Here is a 17814-nt window from a genome sequence, read left to right as displayed (position 1 = left end):
TCACATTTCTCTATCAGAATCTTGGAATTAAAAAAAAAAAAAAAAAACAGTCTCGCACCACAAGTCAAAGCTTCAGATTCTTCTTAGTTCAATGACTGCAGACAGCAAGGAATTGGATAGTAAATGCACTGGCTTTAGCTTGCTCTACTGTATCAGCAACCACATACTGTAACTATTTGCAGCTTTAGGAAAGCCTGAAGCATAAACATATTTTCGTTTATACTTTTCCAATGGTGTTAAGACTTTGTTTTGCCCTTTGGATTCCTTGATCCACTTTATTTTGAATTTTTGTGTATGGGTGTAAGGTAGCAATCTTAATGTGGAGATCCAATTTCTCCCCCAATTACTGACTAAAGCATTATTATATCACTGTTTTTCTTTGCACTTTGTGATAATTACTTTTCCATGTACTCGCAGAACCCTTATGATCCCTCCCTCAGTTTCCATTCTCTGTCTCTGTTTATACAGGTCATTTCTCTAAGGACACAGCCAGAGGTAGAGACACTGTATGTATGAGAAACAAAGACACATGTAGGATAAGCAGTATGCTATACACAACCCAGGGGTGATTGAAGAAATCAGAGGAAATAAACAATCCTTGAAGACAATGAAAACGGGAAAACACCATAAAAAAAAAAAAAATCTGTGGTATAGAGCAAAAGCTGTTCTGAAAGAAGTTTATAGTGATACAAGCCTACCTCAAGATACAAGAAAAACCTCAAACAAACAGCCTAATCTTACACCTAAAAGAACTAGGAAAAAGAACAAATAAAACCAAAGGTAAATGAAAGAGAATAAAAATCAGAGTAAAATAAAATAGAGACTAAAAACATCATAGAAAAGATCAATACACCAAGAGCTGGTTATTTGAAAAGACAAACAAATTGGTAAACCTTTAGCCAAACTCATCAGGAAAAAAAAAAAGAGAGAGAGAGAGAGGAAACTCAAAGATACAAAATTAGACATGAAATTAGAAGAAGTTAACAGCTGATACCACCAAAATAGAAATAGCAATAACTCATTACTACAAATAATTACTCAATACATGGCAAGAAAATAGACTGCCTAGAAGAAATGGATACATTCCTAGAAATGTTCTAAAAAGTACAAGTTCTCCAGCAAGAATATAAAAACAGGGGGGAAAAGTCTCTTCAGCAAGTGGTGCTGGGAAAGTTGGACAGATGCACATAAATCAATGAAGTTAGAACACACTCTCACCCCATACACAAAAATAAACTCATAATGGCTTAAAGATTTAAACATAAAACATGACACCATACCTTTCCTAGAAGAAAGCATAGGCAAAACATTCTCTGACATAACTCATACCAATGTTTTCTTAGGTCAGTCTCTGAAGGCAATAGAAATAAAAACAAAAATAAACAAATGGGACCTAGTCAGACTTACAAGTTTTCTCACATCAAAATAAACCATAAAAAAAAGACAACCAATAGAACTGGAGAAACTATTTATAAATGATGTGACCAACAAGGGCTTAATTTCCAAAATATGTGAACAGATCATACAACAAAAACAAAAAACAAACAACCCAGAGGCAAAGTGAGCTGAACACCTTAATAGACATTTCCTCAAAGAAGACATACAGATGGCCACTAGGCACATGAAAAGATGCCCAACATCACTAATTATTAGAGAAATGCAAATCAAATCTACAAGGTGTAACTTCATGCCAGTCAGAATGGCTATCATTAAAATGTCTGCAAATAACACGTGCTGGAAAGGGTGTGAAGAAAAGGGAATCTTAATATACTGTCAGTGGGAATGTAAATTGGTACAACCACTATGGAAAACAGTATGGAGGTCTCTCAGAAAATTAAAAATCGAATTACCGTATGACCTAGCAAGCCCACTCCAGGCCATATACCAGGACAAAACACTCATCTGAATAGTGCCTGCACCCCTCTGTTCATAGCAGCACTACTCACAACAACCTGAACATGGAAACAGCCTAAATATCCATTGACAGATGAATGGGTAAGGAAGATGTGGTACATATCTATAGTGGAATACTACTTAGCCATAAGAAGAACAAAACACTGCAATTTGCAGCAACATGGATACAACTAGAGATTATCATATTGAGTGAAATAACTCAGAAAAAGAAAGAAAATACCATACGATATTACTTATATGTGAAATCTAAAATACGACACAAATAAATCTATCTTTGAAACAGAAACAGACTCATAGACATAGAGATCAGACTTGTGGTTGCCAGCAGGGAGGAGGAGAAGAGGGATGGACTAGGAATTTGGAGTTGGCTGCTACTGCTGCTGCTAAGTCACTTCAGTCGTGTCGGACTCTGTGCGACCCCATAGACGGCAGCCCACCAGGTTTCCCCGTCCCTGGGATTCTCCAGGCAGGAACACTGGAGTGGGTTGCCATTTCCTCTTCCAATGCATGAAAGTGAAAAGTGAAAGTGCAGTCGCTCAGTGGTGTCTGACTCTTCGAGCCCATGGACTGCAGCCTACCAGGCTCCTCCGCCCATGGGATTTTCCAGGCAAGAGTACTGGAGTGGGGTGCCATTGCCTTCTCCGTTGGAGTTGGCAGATGTAAACTATTACATTTAGAATCGATAAGCAACAGGATCCTACTGTATTGCACAAGGAACTACATCTAATATCCTGGGATGAATCACAATGGAAAACAATGTTGAAAAAAAAAGAACATATATACGTGTAAAACCGAGTCACTTTGCTATACAGCAGAGATTGGCACAAATTGTAAATCAACTACGCTTCAATTTAAAAAAAGGAGAGAAAAAATTCTCCAAATTTCTCCTTTTTAAAAATTAAACATTAAGTAAAGGTGTCTCCTGTCCTCTTCATATTCCAAGATTTTCTGCCCAAGGACTCAGTTAGTCCCCTACTCATAGCTCAGGTGATAAAGAATCTGCCTGCAATGCAAGAGACCCGGATTTGATTCCTAAGTCGGGAAGATCCCCTGGAGAAGGAAATGGCAACCCACTCCAGTATTCTTGCCTGGAGAATCCTATGGACAGAGGAACCTCGTGTGCTACAGTCCATGGGGTCTCAAGAGTCAGACCCGACTGAGTGACCTTCATTCATTGTTCTTTATAACTCACACTTTTAGATGCCTTTTAATACAAACCTAACTCAATACAAACCTAACTCAATACACACCTAACTCAGCAGTGGCCACAGGACCGGAAAAGGTCAGTTTTCATTCCAATCCCAAAGAAAGGCAATGCCAAAGAATGCGCAAACGACCACACCATTGCACTCATCTCACATGCTAGTAAAATAATGCTCAAAATTCTCCAAGCCAGGCTTCAGCAATATGTGAACCGTGAACTTTCTGATGTTCAAGCTGGTTTTAGAAAAGGCAGAGGAACCAGAGATCAAATTGTCAACATCCACTGGATCGTGGAAAAAGCAAGAGAGTTCCAGAAAAACATCTATTTCTGCTTTATTGACTATGCCAAAGCCTTTGACTGTGTGGATCACAATAAACTGTTAGGAATTCTGAAAGAGATGGGAATACCAGACCACCTGACCTGCCTCTTGAGAAATCTGTATGCAGGTCAGGAAGCAACAGTTAGAACTGGACATGGAACAACAGACTGGTTCCAAATAGGAAAAGGAGTACGTCAAGGCTGTATATTGTCAACCTGCTTATTTAACTTATATGCAAAGTACATCATGAGAAACACTGGACTGGAAGAAACACAAGCTGGACTCAATATTGCCAGGAGAAATATCAATAACCTCAGATATGCAGATGACACCACCCTTATGGCAGGAAGTGAAGAGGAACTCAAAAGCTTCTTGATGAAAGTGAAAGAGGAGAGTGAAAAAGTTGGCTTAAAGCTCAACATTCAGAAAACAAAGATCATGGCATCTGGTCCCATCACTTCATGGGAAATAGATGGGGAAACAGTGGAAACAGTGTCAGACTTTATTTTTCTGGGCTCCAAAATCACTGCAGATGGTGACTGCAGCCATGAAATTAAAAGATGCTTACTTCTTGGAAGGAAAGTTATGAGCAACCTAGATAGCATATTCAAAAGCAGAGACATTACTTTGCCAACAAAGGTCCGTCTAGTCAAGGCTATGGTTTTTCCTGTGGTCATGTATGGATGTGAGAGTTGGACTGTGAAGAAGGCTGAGCGTCGAAGAATTGATGCTTTTGAACTGTGGTATTGGAGAAGACTCTTGAGAGTCCCTGGGACTGCAAGGAGATCCAACCAGTCCATTCTGAAGGAGATCAGCCCTGGGATTTCTTTGGAGGGAATGACGCTAAAGCTGAAACTCCAGTATTTTGGCCACCTCATGTGAAGAGCTGACTCATTGGAAAAGACTCTGATGCTGGGAGGGATTGGGGGCAAGAGGAGAAGGGGACAACAGAAGATGAGATGGCTGGATGGCATCACTGCCTCGATGGACGTGAGTCTGAGTGAACTTGGGGAGTTGGTGATGGACAGGGAGGCCTGGCGTGCTGCTATTCATGGGGTCCAAAGAGTCGGACACGACTGAGCGACTGAACTGAACTGAACTGAACTTTTATGATATTTGATAGAGAGCTATTTTTTCTTCCAACATATAATTAATAGTTCATAACTAATTTTAAGACAATCCATCATTTCCCTAAAATTAAAAATGCCTTAATTATATTTTTATATTAACATATGCTTGGAGGATTTGTGTTTTATTCGTGTCTCAGTATTCTTACTCCATTATCATGTTATGTCAGTAACTTTGCAATAAGGGTTAAGAGCTGCTATGCCAAATTAGTTATTTAAAATCATTATTTTAATAAACATTTTAAAATTATTTTATATTTACTTCTTATATCAATTGAAAGTAAATATAACTAGCTCAGCCTCAATCTTTACAACATGGAACAGAAAAATAAAATGTTACCTTAAGTCTCATTGGAATTAGTCTATTTATACACATGAGTTTAAGAAGAGTTTGCATGTTTATGACATTGAGCTTTACCTTCACGAATATGATATGTCTCTCCATTTATCCAGGTTTAATTTTATTCCCTTTAGTAAAACCTTATACTCCTTCTTCTTACTGTTCTTATATTTAATAAAACTTATTAGTTACATAACTCTTTAGTTACTCTTTTGCATTTTATTGCTTAAATCTTTCATGCCTTTTGAAAAACAAACAATTCCTAAAGCTCCTGATAATTCTGCTCATGGTCTTGGAATAAGGAAAATCACAGGACAAGTTTTCAGAAAGGAACTGAGGGGACATCATTCATGACTACAATAGATGCAAAGGGTATATGACAGCCCTAAGTACTAACAACTTAGAATTCTCAGTTTTGGGGAGGAGCCAAGATGGCGGAGGAGTAGGACGGGGAGAACACTTTCTCCCCCACAAATTCATCAAAAGAGCATTTAAACATCGAGTAAATTCCACAAAACAACTTCTGAATGCCGGCAGAGGACATCAGGCACCCAGAAAAAGCAACCCAACTCTTCGAAAGGAGGTAGGAAAAAATATAAAAGACAAAAAAAGAGCAAAAGAGGGAGGGACGGAGTTCTGTCCCAGGAAGGGAGTCTTAAAAAGAGAGAAGTTTCCAAACACCAGGAAACCTTCTCACTGCCGAATCTGTGCCGAGCTTTGGAAGCACAGAGGGCAACATAACAGGGAGAAAAAATAAATAAACAATTAAAACTCGCAGATTTCGAGCCCTACGGTAACTCCCCCAGCGGAGAAGCAACGCAGACGCCTGCACACGCCATTGGCAAGCGGGGGTTGGGCAGGGAGGCACGGCGCGGGCTGCATCGCTTAGAATAAGAATCTGGCCTGAATACCCTGAGTGCTATCTGAGCGAAATAATTTGGGCTAGCAAACCAGACTGTGGGATATCTACCTCGCGAAAAGCCAGCCCTAACCTAAGAAACCAGGCCCGCGCACGGAACAAAGGACTGAACAGAGATAGCCGGCTGCAGACCTTCCCCCTCCGGTGACAGGCAGCCAGAGCCGGAAGGGGGAAATCGCAGCCCCAGAGAGACATTATCTATAAAACTGTAAGCAGGCTTCTTTGCTAACTAAAACTTCTTGGGGGTCTGGACGGTAAACATCTGCCTGAGAAGGTGCGCTGGTTTTACACCCAGATAACCGAGTGGCGGGGAGGCGATAAGTCACAGCATTGGCCCTCGCCAAACACCTCATCACCTGAGCTGCTTGGACCTGGGAAGAGCACAAAACGCAGGCCCAACTGAAGGACCTGGAAGGTACATGCAGCCCAGGGCCGGCCTCGGATTGTTCCCGGCGGAACAACCTAGAGCCCGAGCAGTGTGGACAGGGAGGCTACTTAGCGGAGGCAGACCCAGTGTGGCTGAGGCACTGCGAGCGCACACCAGTGTTATTTGTTTGCAGCATCCCTCCCTCCCTCCCCACAGCGCGACTGAACAAGTGAGCCTGAAAAAAAAAAAAAAAAAGTTGCCTCCACCGTCCCCTTTGTGTCAGGGCGGACCCTTTGTGTCAGGGCAGAAACCAGACACTGAAGAGACCAGCAAACAGAAGAAGCTTTAACAGAGGGAAACACCTTGGAAGCTACAGGCAATAGATTAAAACCCCGTGGTTACTCCGGACTACATAGGAAGGGGCCTATAGATCTTGAGAAATATAAGTCGGACCAAGGAACTAGCCAAAAATGAACTGAACCCACAATACTCAAAACAAAAACAGAGAAAGTCCTAGATATATATTTACTATTTTTATGATCATTCTTTCTTTCTTTTCTTTTTTTTTAATTAAAAAAAATTTTTAAGTCCTCTATTGTTCCTTCAATTTTCAATTTTATAACCTATTACTTTGCAAAAAAAAAAAAACCTATTTTTTTCTTCTTCAGCAATCTTCATATATATGTACTTTTATAATTTTTTGACCTTGTTTTGTTTTTTGTTTGTTGGTTTGTTTGTTTTCTTCTTTTCTTTAACATTGTATTTTTGAAATTCCAAACTCTACTCCAGATTTTTAGTTTTAGCTTTTTGGTATATGTTATCAATTTTGTATCTATAGTTTTTTTATAATTTCTGTGACTTTTTTTTCCCCTCTGTTTCTTTCTCTTCTTCTTTTATATAACATTGTATACCTGAAATTCCAAACTCTACTCTAGATTTTTAATTTATGCTTTTTGGCATTTGATATCAATTTTCTACCTGTATTTTCTTTATAATTTTTGCGACATTGTTTTTGTTTGTTTGTTTGTTTTCTCTCTTTATTTTTCTTCTTCCTTTTTTTTAACATTGTATTTTTGAAATTCCAAACTCTCCTCTAGATTTTTAATTTTTGCTTTTTGGTATTAGTTATCAATTTTGTACCTGTATTTTCTTTATAATTTTTGCAACCATGTTTGTTTTTCTTTGTTCTTTTTTTCTCTCTTTCTTTTCCTTCTTCTTTTCTTTAACATCATATTTTTGAAATTCCAAACTCTACTCTAGATTTTTAATTTTTGCTTTTATGTATTTGTTACCAATTTTGTACCTTTAAGAACCCAATCTTCAGGACCCATTTTTCACTAGGGAGCGAGATTACTGGCTTGACTGCTCTCTCTCCCTTTGGACTCTCCTTTTTCTCCACCAGGTCGCCTGTGTCTCCTCCCTAACCCCTCTCTACTCTACCCAACTCTGTGAGTTTCTGTGTGTTCCAGACGGTGGAGAACACTTAGGGAACTGATTACTGGCTGGATCTGTCTCCCCCCTTTTCATTCCCCCCTTTTATCCTTCTGGCCACCTCTGTCTCCTTCCTCCTTCTTCTCTTCTCTGTATAACTCCATGAACATCTCTGAGCAGTCCAGTTGTGAAGTGCACATAAGGAAGTGACTACTGGCTAGCCCACTCTCTCCACTATTGATTCCACCTCATCTCATTTGGGTCACCTCTAACTCCCTCCTCCCTCTTCTCTTCTCCATGTAACACTGTGAACCTCTCTGAGTGACCCTCACAATAGAGAAACTTTTCATCTTTAATGTAGATGTTTTATCAATGGTGCTGTATAGAAGGAGAAGTTTTGAAACTACTGTAAAAATAAGACCGATAACTGGAAGCAGGAGGCTTAAGTCCAAACCCTGACTCCAGGGAACTCCTGACTCCAAGGAACATTAATTGACAGGAGCTCATCAAACGCCTCCATACCAACACTGAAACCAAGCACCACACAAGGGCCAACAAGTTCCAGGACAAGACACACCAAGCAAATTCTCCAGCAACACAGGAACACAGCCCTGAGCTTCAAGATACAGGCTGCCCAAAGTCACCCCAAAACCATAGACATCTCATAACTCATTACTGGACATTTCATTACATTCCAGAGAGAAGAAATACAGCTCTACCCACCAGAACACCGACACAAGCTTCCCTAACCAGGAAACCTTGACAAGCCACCTGTACAAATCCACACACAGTGAGGAAACACCACAATAAAGAGAACTCCACAAACTGCCAGAATACAGAAAGGACACCCCAAAATCAGCAATTTAAACAAGATGAAGAGACATAGGAATACCCAGCAGATAAAGGAACAGGATAAATGCCCACCAAACCAAACAAAAGAGGAAGAGATAGGGAATCTACCTGATAAAGAATTCCGAATAATGATAGTGAAATTGATCCAAAATCTTGAAATTAAAATGGAATCACAGATAAATATCCTGGAGACAAGGATTGAGAAGATGCAAGAAAGGTTTAACAAGGACCTAGAAGAAATAAAAAAGAGTCAATATATAATGAATAATGCAATAAGTGAAATTAAAAACACTCTGGAGGCAACAAATAGTAGAATAACAGAGGCAGAAGATAGGATTAGTGAATTAGAAGATAGAATGGTAGAAATAAATGAATCAGAGAGGATAAAAGAAAAACGAATTAAAAGAAATGAGGACAATCTCAGAGACCTCCAGGACAATATTAAACGCTACAACATTCGAATCATAGGGGTGCAAGAAGAAGACAAAAAGAAAGACCATGAGAAAATACTTGAGGAGATAATAGTTGAAAATTTCCCTAAAATGGGGAAGGAAATAATCACCCAAGTCCAAGAAACCCAGAGAGTCCCAAACAGGATAAACCCAAGGTGAAACACCCCAAGACACATATTAATCAAATTAACAAAGATCAAACACAAAGAACAAATATTAAAAGCAGCAAGGGAAAAACAACAAATAACACACAAGGGAATTCCTATAAGGATAACAGCTGATCTTTCAATAGAAACTCATCAAGCCAGGAGGGAATGGCAAGACATACTTAAAATGATGAAAGAAAATAACCTACAGCCCAGATTATTGTACCCAGCAAGGATCTCATTCAAGTATGAAGGAGAAATCAAAAGCTTTTCAGACAAGCAAAAGCTGAGAGAATTCTGCACCACCAAACCAGCTCTCCAACAAATACTAAAGGATATTCTCTAGACAGGAAACACAAAAACGGTGTATAAATTCGAACCCAAAACAATAAAGTAAATGGCAACGGGATCATACTTATCAGTAATTACCTGAAACGTAAACGCGTTGAATGCCCCAACCAAAAGACAAAGACTGGCTGAATGGATACAAAAACAAGACCCCTACATATGTTGTCTACAAGAGACCCACCTCAAAACGGGGGACACATACAGACTGAAAGTGAAGGGCTGGAAAAAGATTTTCCATGCAAATAGGGACCAAAAGAAAGCAGGAGTAGCAATACTCATATCAGATAAAATAGACTTTAAAACAAAGGCTGTGAAAAGAGACAAAGAAGGTCACTACATAATGATCAAAGGATCAATCCAAGAAGAAGATATAACAATTATAAATATATATGCACCCAACACGGGAGCACCGCAGTATGTAAGACAAATGCTAACAAGTATGAAAGGAGAAATTAACAATAACACAATAATAGTGGGAGACTTTAATACCCCACTCACACCTATGGATAGATCAACTAAACAGAAAATTAACAAGGAAACACAAACTTTAAACAATACAGTAGACCAGTTAGACCTAATTGATATCTATAGGACATTTCATCCCAAAACAATAAATTTCACCTTTTTCTCAAGCGCACATGGAACCTTCTCCAGGATAGATCACATCCTGGGCCATAAAGCTAGCCTTGGTAAATTCAAAAAAATAGAAAGCATTCCAAGCATCTTTTCTGACCACAATGCAGTAAGATTAGACCTCAATTACAGGAGAAAAACTATTAAAAATTCCAACATATGGAGGCTGAACAACACGCTGCTGAATAACCAACAAATCACAGAAGAAATCAAAAAAGAAATAAAAATTTGCATAGAAACGAATGAAAATGAAAACACAACAACCCAAAACCTGTGGGACACTGTAAAAGCAGTCCTAAGGGGAAAGTTCATAGCAATACAGGCACACCTCAAGAAACAAGAAAAAAGTCAAATAAATAACCTAACTCTACACCTAAAGCAACTAGAAAAGGAAGAAATGAAGAACCCCAGGGTTAGTAGAAGGAAAGAAATCTTAAAAATTAGAGCAGAAATAAATGCAAAAGAAACAAAAGAGACCATAACAAAAATCAACAAAACCAAAAGGTGGTTCTTTGAAAGGATAAATAAAATTGACAAACCATTAGCCAGACTCATCAAGAAACAAAGGGAGAAAAATCAAATCAATAAAATCAGAAACGAAAATGGAGAGATCACAACAGACAACACAGAAATACAAAGGATCATAAGAGACTATTATCAACAATTATATGCCAGTAAAATGGACAACGTGGAAGAAATGGACAAATTCTTAGAAAAGTACAACTTTCCAAAACTCGACCAGGAAGAAATAGGAAATCTTAACAGACCCATCACAAGCACGGAAATTGAAACTGTAATCAAAAATCTTCCATCAAACAAAAGCCCAGGTCCAGACGGCTTCACAGCTGAATTCTACCAAAAATTTAGAGAAGAGCTAACACCTATCCTGCTCAAACTCTTCCAGAAAATTGCAGAGGAAGGTAAACTTCCAAACTCATTCTATGAGGCCACCATCACCCTAATACCAAAACCTGACAAATATCCCACAAAAAAAGGAAACTACAGGCCAATATCACTGATGAACATAGATGCAAAAATCCTTAACAAAATTCTAGCAGTCAGAATCCAACAACACATTAAAAAGATCATACACCATGACCAAGTGGGCTTTATCCCAGGGATGCAAGGATTCTTCAATATCCACAAATCAATCAATGTAATACACCACATTAACAAATTGAAAAATAAAAACCATATGATTATCTCAATAGATGCAGAGAAAGCCTTTGACAAAATTCAACATCCATTTATGATAAAAACTCTCCAGAAAGCAGGAATAGAAGGAACATACCTCAACATAATAAAAGCTATATATGACAAACCCACAGCAAACATTATCCTCAAGGGTGAAAAATTGAAAGCATTTCCTCTAAAGTCAGGAACAAGACAAGGGTGCCCACTTTCACCATTACTATTCAACACAGTTTTGGAAGTTTTGGCCACAGCAATCAGAGCAGAAAAAGAAATAAAAGGAATCCAAATTGGAAAAGAAGAAGTAAAACTCTCACTGTTTGCAGATGACATGATCCTCTACATAGAAAACCCTAAAGACTCCACCAGAAAATTACTAGAACTAATCAATGACTACAGTAAAGTTGCAGGGTATAAATCAACACACAGAAATCCCTTGCATTCCTATACACTAATAATGAGAAAACAGAAAGAGAAATTAAGGAAACAGTTCCATTCACCAATGCAACGGAAAGAATAAAATACTTAGGAATATATCTACCTAAAGAAACTAAAGACCTATATATAGAAAACTATAAAACACTGATGAAAGAAATCAAAGAGGACACTAATAGATGGAGAAATATACCATGTTCATGGATTGGAAGAATCAATATAGTGAAAATGAGTATACTACCCAAAGCAATTTATAGATTCAATGCAATCCCTATCAAGCTACCAACAGTATTCTTCACAGAGCTAGAACAAATAATTTCACAATTTGTATGGAAATACAAAAAACCTCGAATAGCCAAAGCGATCTTGAGAAAGAAGAATGGAACTGGAGGAATCAACCTACCTGACTTCAGGCTCTACTACAAAGCCACAGTTATCAAGACAGTATGGTACTGGCACAAAGACAGAAATATAGATCAATGGAACAAAATAGAAAGCCCAGAGATAAATCCACGCACATTTGGACACCTTATCTTTGACAAAGGAGGCAAGAATATACAATGGATTAAAGACAATCTCTTTAACAAGTGGTGCTGGGAAATCTGGTCCACCACTTGTAAAAGAATGAAACTAGAACACTTTCTAACACCATACACAAAAATAAACTCAAAATGGATTAAAGATCTAAACGTAAGACCAGAAACTATAAAACTCCTAGAGGAGAACATAGGCAAAACACTCTCTGACATACATCATAGCAGGATCCTCTATGACCCACCTCCCAGAATATTGGAAATAAAAACAAAAATAAACAAATGGGACCTAATTAAACTTAAAAGCTTCTGCACATCAAAGGAAACTATTAGCAAGGTGAAAAGACAGCCTTCAGAATGGGAGAAAATAATAGCAAATGAAGCAACCGACAAACAACTAATCTCAAAAATATACAAGCAACTCCTACAGCTCAACTCCAGAAAAATAAATGACCCAATCAAAAAATGGGCCAAAGAACTAAATAGACATTTCTCCAAAGAAGACATACAGATGGCTAACAAACACATGAAAAGATGCTCAACATCACTCATTATCAGAGAAATGCAAATCAAAACCACTATGAGGTACCATTTCACACCAGTCAGAATGGCTGCGATCCAAAAGTCTACAAATAATAAATGCTGGAGAGGGTGTGGAGAAAAGGGAACCCTCTTACACTGTTGGTGGGAATGCAAACTAGTACAGCCACTATGGAGAACAGTGTGGAGATTCCTTAAAAAACTGGAAACAGAACTGCCTTATGATCCAGCAATCCCACTGCTGGGCATACACACTGAGGAAACCAGAAGGAAAAGAGATACATGTACCCCAGTGTTCATCGCAGCACTGTTTATAATAGCCAGGACATGGAAGCAACCTAGATGTCCATCGGCAGATGAATGGATAAGAAAGCTGTGGTACATATACACAATGGAGTGTTACTCAGCCATTAAAAAGAATACATTTGAATCAGTCCTAATGAGATGGATGAAACTGGAGCCTATTATACAGAGTGAAGTAAGCCAGAAAGAAAAACACCAATACAGTATACTAATGCATATATATGGAATTTAGAAAGATGGTAACAATAATTCTGTGTACCAGACAGCAAAAGAGACACTGATGTATAGAACAGTCTTATGGACTCTGTGGGAGAGGGAGAGGGTGGGAAGATTTGGGAAAATGGCATTGAAACATGTAAAATATCATGTATGAAACGAGATGCCAGTCCAGGTTCGATGCACGATACTGGATGCTTGGGGCTAGTGCACTGGGACGACCCAGAGGGATGGTATGGGGAGGGAGGAGGGAGGAGGGAGGAGGGTTCAGGATGGGGAACACATGTATACCTGTGGCGGATTCATTTTGATATTTGGCAAAACTAATACAATTATGTAAAGTTTAAAAATAAAATTAAAAAAAAAAGAATTCTCAGTTTTTTCTGTGGACATTCTGTGGATCATGAGATCTTATTTCCCCAACCAGAGATTGAACCCAGTAAAAGCAGTAAAAGTGCAGAGTCCTAACCACTGTACTGCCAGGAAATTCCCATGAACTCTCAGTTTAAAAAAAAAAGTCTATCTAAATATAATTGGCATCTGAATCTTTCATCTCTCCTCATTGTGTTGGGACTGTGAGCTGAGCTCCTGTGAATGGACAGTTGCCCAACATGACCTCCTCTTACTTTCATCCTTGGGGCAGAGGAACTGATTGCTCACGGGACTGAGACCATGAACAAGTGCATCTGGAGTAGACATGGAGGCAGTAAGAGCCTGTCCTGTCTGGTACTCGCAGATGGGCAGCTCATCTGTGCTCAGAGGAGTACTCAGCTGCTCCTGCCAATTTCTTTCCCCCTGCCCCAAAATGAGTGGCTTGAAATTACAGAATAGCCACAAAGAGACTTCTTTTGACTATCAGAGAAATGGATATTGTTTTCAAGTGTTAGTTGAATGAAAGTATTATTTCAAAGGAAAGAGAATTCTGCAAATTTCTTCCTTTATCCTGCTGCTGCTAAGTCGCTCCAGTCGTGTCCGACTCTGTGCAGCCCCACAGATGGCAGCCCAACAGGCTTCCCGTCCCTGGGATTCTCCAAGCAAGAACACTGGAGTGGTTGCAACTTCCTTCTCCAATGCATGAAAGTGAAAAGTGAAAATGAAGTCGCTCAGTCATGTCCGACTCTTAGCAACCTCATGGACTGCAGCCTACCAGGCTCCCCCATCCATGGGATTTTCCAGGCAAGAGTACTGGAGTGGGGTGCCATTGCCTTCATCCTAGGAAAAATAATATTAAATAAGTCATCATAGGACTTATTTTCTCATTTCCCTTTACCTTGGTAAAGAATTGTGCTGCCCAATGAATGGAGAGTTTGTTCACATTTCTCAGGTATACACGTGTGATGGCTGATGGGGTATTTGCATTTTCAGTTACTGAAGGTTTTCCTCCTTTTAGCAATACATTCCCAAATCGCTAAACAGCCCTGGTGTTTGTGAAGAGAGAATTGCCTTTCAACTGATGCAAACTCTGAGCAGTTTCAACAGAACTGAACACCTGGAAATAAAAAAAAAAGTCTTGATTCTTTGAATACCATTCCTGGAAATTTAGAAACCCAGGTGGGTAACCAGCTGGTGTCAGTGGTGTGTTCTTTCCTGTTTTTATCCTTTTCATCTTCATCAATGTTTTCAGTGATTACTACTCCTTGGCAAGCAGATATTTGGGTCCATTTATCTGAGGAAAGTGGCTTCCCCAGTGGATCCCTGAGTCAGGAAGATTCCCTGGAGAAGGAAATGGCAACCCACTCCAGTATTCTTCCCTGGGAAATCCCATGGCAGGCTACAGTCCAAGGGGTTGCAAAGGAGTCAAACACATCCTAGTGACTGAATAATAACAACTAATCTGAGGAAAACTTATAAAACATTGGATGCTGTGAAACCTATATCCAAGGACTTCCAAAAGAATTCAGATCAAACCGCCAGTATGAAGTTTTTTGACTTCTAGTCACTTTATAAAGGTAGAAAAAGGCTGGGTTATTGTAGGAGCTTTTACCATTGTGACAGCTCAGGCTGGAGGAAGATATTTGGAGAAGGAGCTAACATCATAGTAACTCCTCCTGGTAAGTATCATTTTTCTATTCTTACTGTAGTCATAAAATACTGAGAGATGCTTTGTAGAAACAACCTGGGCTCTCCCTGATGTGGCTGCCACATTCTTGGTCTCAGCATCTAAACAGTAGTTTTACAGCTATTGGTCACAGTATATGGAAACTAAATCACCTTGTAAATGGTTTATTCTTGTCCCTGCTTGTAAGCAGTTGAAATTTGTGTTCTAGAAAACACACACAAAATAGACTCAGGCTAGATAGTAAAGTATTCTGAACATGTCTGTCTTATTGCTTCGTTTATCTTTCTATATTCCAACATAAATAGCATATTATGACATCACATTGGTATAAGTTATTAGTTCAAGTTCCTTTCCTTATAGGCAGTCTATTAAGTGAGAAACATTTTTCTTACTATATCTTCTCTATATTTTGAGATAAAATACTGTGCTCCTGAATCTCCTGCAAAACCAATATTCCTGATTTTCATCTCATCCCTAAGAGCAGTGGAAGGAAATTCTTACAGTAAATGATTATACAACATTGATAAATCTCACTTCTTATTGCTCTAGCTTCTTAGAAGGAGGCTGAGGTTATTTGAAATTTAAACTACCTCATCTGTTGTGAGAGATGGTCCTTGTCTGGACATGGACCAGTTTGTGAGCTCAATGAGCCATTTCAGCTCCAAAGTTCATGAAAGTGTCTTCATGGCTGGGCATTCTCTTTTGCTCTTTCATTCTCTCAGCAAATATTTATTGAGGACAGTTTCTGTGCTGGGAGCTGCAGACAGAAGGGCGAACAAGACACAGAACAAGTCTCAACACCAAACAGCTTCTATTCTAGTGGAAAAGCATTCTAGATTCTGGCTTAACTGAGACCTGTCTTCTATGGTCCATGGCTGCAGAAGTAGGATGTCTTGGATTGTTGAGCTTGGTGTAATAGTTATTGCTTATAAAAAACGTATCTTTTGTTTGGTGGAAGATTTTGATGAAATGGCCTCAAACCATGCCATTAAAGAGAATTTTAATATTAGTTAATATTTACTGAAGGATAGACACCATGATCGGAGAAGGCAATGGCACCCCACTCCAGTACTCTTGCCTGGAAAATCCATAGATGGAGGAGCCTGGTAGGCTGCAGTCCATGGAGTCTAGAAGAGTCGGACATGACTGAGCGACTTCACTTTCACTTTCCACTTTCATGCATTGGAGAAGGAAATGGCAACCCACTCCAGTGTTCTTGCCTGAGAATTCCAGGGACGGGGGAGCCTGGTGGGCTCCCATCTATGGGGTCTCACAGAGTTGGACACGACTGGAGTGACTTAGCAGTGAACACCATGATACGTAGTTTCAATGCCTTATACTTTCCTCACCAGTAATCCTTTCATTCCCATTTTATAGATAAAGAAACTGAGGTTTAGAGAAGTTTAGTTACTTGCCTAAAGTCACATGACTAGCTACTGTGGCAAAGTTTGGGATCCAGTAGAGACTTGTCAAAATAAGAGGACTGGATCATTATGTGATATTTGAAACATTAAGTCATGTCTTTATATCCTGAATATTTACCCTTCTGTAGCCTGACCTGGATTCTGTAACTAACTATTAGTAATAGCTCATACTTTGTATTGCTGCTCACATATGACAGCAATGCTCTTGATTTTAATCATAGCACTGAAATGACGTCTCTTTCCCTCACAAAGATCATGGAAGTCACATGAATGTGCATTTATTAAACATTCAGAATATGTGTCAGTTCTATCTCAATCCAAAAGAAGTGAATTAAAAATAAGAAATAATACAGCAAGAAAAAAATGTAGTGGAATAGATACCCTATATTAACCGACTAAAATAAGCACACCAAATTTTCAAATATGTTTTCCCACCACAAAATTAAAAAAAAGAACTTCCATGTGGAAGTCTTTAGTAGGAAAATGAAGTAAAAAGGGGACATTGCCTTCAATATCCAGTTTTAAAATGGAGGAAATGGTCTTCAAACAAATATGTTTATGCTCCCAATGCATCAATGCAATGGGCACCAAAATGTAATGTCATTCATGAATGGTGACCCTCAGCTGATAGGATGAGGCAATCCAACTTAACAAAGGAGAATTTGAGTACCAGGCATCCTGCCATTTTTGTGGTCATTTGTCATAAGGCCCATACCTGGAGCTGCAAGCTGAACTTTGGGCATGAACTGGATAGATTTTTTGAAGCTGAAATTTCTGGTAAAATCTTGAGATACCCATCGATTGTGCTGTTTTGGGGGAAAAAGCCATTTGTTGTGGACAGCAGAAGTGACGTTCCATATACTGGCTGCATACATTAGGCTTTAGCCAATGTTCCCTTTGATTTTGTTCACCCTGGAAATGCAGCAAATACGACAGAACAAATGACTGCCTATTAACTGGGTGTGTGAAAAGCTGTGATACAGGCTTGGAGAATCCCAGACATATCAAAACACAGAGGAATGCAAACAAGTCATCAGTTGCTATGGATCTACTTGTAAACC

The 17814-nt window shown here is 39.0% G+C and overlaps 1 gene segment (V, D, J or C); it reads left to right on the top strand.

Annotated features, from left to right (window-relative positions):
• Positions 1-17814, top strand: part of LOC781951 (T-cell receptor gamma chain C region C7.5-like) — a 32462-nt gene that overhangs the window by 2040 nt on the left and 12608 nt on the right. Inside the window, 1 exon segment of the C gene segment in view lies at positions 15271-15321. Coding sequence covers positions 15271-15321 — 51 coding nt within the window.

Source organism: Bos taurus, chromosome 4 (assembly GCF_002263795.3).
Source record: "Bos taurus isolate L1 Dominette 01449 registration number 42190680 breed Hereford chromosome 4, ARS-UCD2.0, whole genome shotgun sequence".
Taxonomy (NCBI): domain Eukaryota; kingdom Metazoa; phylum Chordata; class Mammalia; order Artiodactyla; family Bovidae; genus Bos; species Bos taurus.
The sequence above is the reverse complement of the archived record's forward strand: the minus strand, read 5'-3'. Positions and strand labels throughout refer to the sequence as shown.